Source organism: Plasmodium reichenowi, chromosome 7, assembly GCF_001601855.1.
Source record: "Plasmodium reichenowi strain SY57 chromosome 7, whole genome shotgun sequence".
Taxonomy (NCBI): domain Eukaryota; phylum Apicomplexa; class Aconoidasida; order Haemosporida; family Plasmodiidae; genus Plasmodium; species Plasmodium reichenowi.
This window is the reverse complement of record NC_033652.1, coordinates 1,128,456-1,131,297: the sequence shown is the minus strand read 5'-3', so window position 1 is coordinate 1,131,297 and position 2,842 is coordinate 1,128,456. Positions and strand designations below refer to the sequence as shown.

The window sequence follows — 2,842 nt, the reverse complement described above, 5'->3', positions numbered from 1 at the left end:
TAGATATTCTTTTTAAAACCTTGTAATTTTACTCCTAAAAATACATGTACGATATTATTATATATAATTTTGATACATAATAAAAAAAATGAAAAAATATATTTATTCTCTTTTAATATAAGAATCTTGTTAAACTATTAGTTTAATTTTATTATTATTTTTTTTTTTTTTTCATAATTAATTAGTAATACTATAATTTTTTTTATTAAATGATTTATTATATATAATTGTTGTATCTATTTTAATTATATATATATAAAAATAAATAATTTCCAAATTTTTATGTCATTATTATTATACTTTCAATATTATATCTACATTTTTCTTATTTCTAAAATATGCATATTTAATTCTTCATATATATAAATTTTGTGTTTTGGTCCATTAAATTTTATAAAAAAATAAAAAAAATAAAAAATACAACATGATTCATAAAACATTTAATAAAATATCTCTTATGAAAAGTGAACAAAATTTTAAAAAGACAAATAATAAAAATACTCTAGAAAAAAAAAGGAATTTTAAAAAATATGTAACTAATAATAAAATAAGATTATTCGTTTTGTTTCTTGAACTGGTTTTATGTACCATTCTACACACAACAATAGAAGTGAACTATTTTAATGAGGTAAAAAAAAAAAAATATAAAAATTTTTTTATACACATAATATATATATATATATATATATATATATATTGTTCATTTATGTAATGTTTCACTTTATATGAAAATGGATACATATATTTATATATACATATATTTATATATCCATATATTTATATATCCATATATTTATATATACATATATTTATATATACATATATTTATATATACATATATTTATTATATCCATATATTTATATATCCATATATTTATATATCCATATATTTATATATACATATATTTATATATACATATATTTATATATACATATATTTATTATATCCATATATTTATATATACATATATTTATTATATCCATATATTTATATATACATATATTTATATATACATATATTTATATATACATATATTTATATATACATATATTTATATATACATATATTTATTATATCCATATATTTATATATACATATATTTATATTTATATTTATGTTTATATTTATATTTTTTCATTTCTACCTTTGTAGCTGTCAAAAAACAAAATTTCAAATAAAAATTACACAGTAAATAATAGAAAAGAATATGGGCATTTTATTAGACTATTATGTGAAGCAGAAAATGATAATAATGATTATGAATTAAATGGACCCTCTCTAAGTGAAGTAGATCCTTATAATATTGAAAACTATGGAGAAGAAACAAATAATACGAAACAAAATAAAAGTGATAATAATTTTTATCACGTATTAGATAATAAGTATGATACAAAATTATTAGAAATAAAAAATGATTATGAACGTGCATTGGAAGATATGAATACACCTAATAAAGAAGAAAGTTTTGGAACTGAAGTAAATAATATATTAGAAGAAATATATTATGATCACACAGTATCTGAAGTATCACATGAACAATTAAATGAATTAAATGATAATGAAGACATTTCATTGCATGAAAAACAACTTAGAAAAGAAAGAGCAACTTTAAGTGATAAAGATAATTCTAAAAATTCTAATGCTCAAAACAAAGAACAAGCTGATGCAGTGAATAAAAAGTTTATAAAATTATTTGAAAATTTTTTTGAAAGAATGAATAAACATAGAGTTAATTATTTACGTAATAAATATCAAGTATTTCAATTCCTTAATGAATTAAATAGAGAGGACAGGGAAAGACTTAAAGCTTTATTCTTTGTTGCAATAACACTTGCAGTTTTAGGAATTGTTTTTATTATATATTTAATAGTTAGATTCATAATTTTAATATTTTCTCTCTTTGAATAATATTAACATTCTATTTTTATCTTCAGAAGTTAAAGAAAACAAAAATTCTTAAGAAACAAACATTTTTTTTTTTTTTTTTCAATAATATTACTTAATTATTTATTAAACAAATGGGAACATATATATAAATATATTATTAATATAACCATTTTATTATTATAATGATATATATCATATATACCAAGAATAACTTTTTTATTCTATTTCTCCATCTTGTTTTGTTTTGTTTTGTTTTGTTCTATTTTGTTTTGCTTTTTTTTTTGTTTTTTTTTTTTCAATTACTATTTTATCTTAACTTTTATATGCCCATATGCTATTCTTATATTTTATACCTAAAATTTTTTTCAATCAATATGATAAGAACAATCATATGGATATAAATATACACATATATTCCTACATGATGTAGCATTCTTCATTATTACATTAAATTAATAATGAAGATTTTATATTATAAAATAAAAAATATTTTATTTTATTATTTTTTTTTTTTTAAGTTTTTAAAATATCAAATGACACAGCAAAAAAAAAAAAAAAAAAATAAATAAATAAAACGGCAAAAAAAATAGAGACGGATCCAAAAAATATAAATAAAAATATATATATTTATTTATTTATTTATTTAAATATTTAATAAGGTACATTATTAAAAACAATAATAATGTATACAAATAAATATAATTACAAGTATACAAATTCCAATCCTTTATATCAAACTTATATAATAGATTAATATTTTGATTGTAGAATAAATCCAATATGAGGTATATACACACATATATATATATATATATTTCTTTTTTTTTTTATATTCAAATACAAAAATATGATATATTTACATTTATATTGTCCTATTATTATTGTAAATATATTTTAATTAAACATATAATAATTTCTTTTCCTTTTTTTTTTTTTTTTTTTTTTTTGTTTTTC

General features: G+C 15.9%; 1 protein-coding gene across 1 annotated transcript; it reads left to right on the top strand.

Moving 5' to 3' along the window:
* Positions 1-457: 457 nt before the first annotated feature.
* Positions 458-1,909, top strand: PRSY57_0728000 (putative exported protein; the record flags this gene model as incomplete). The annotated part of the gene is made up of 2 exons (XM_012906930.2): positions 458-628; positions 1,154-1,909. 2 exons carry the CDS (start codon positions 458-460, stop codon positions 1,907-1,909), a joined length of 927 nt encoding a protein of 308 aa, XP_012762384.2.
* Positions 1,910-2,842: the final 933 nt, after the last annotated feature.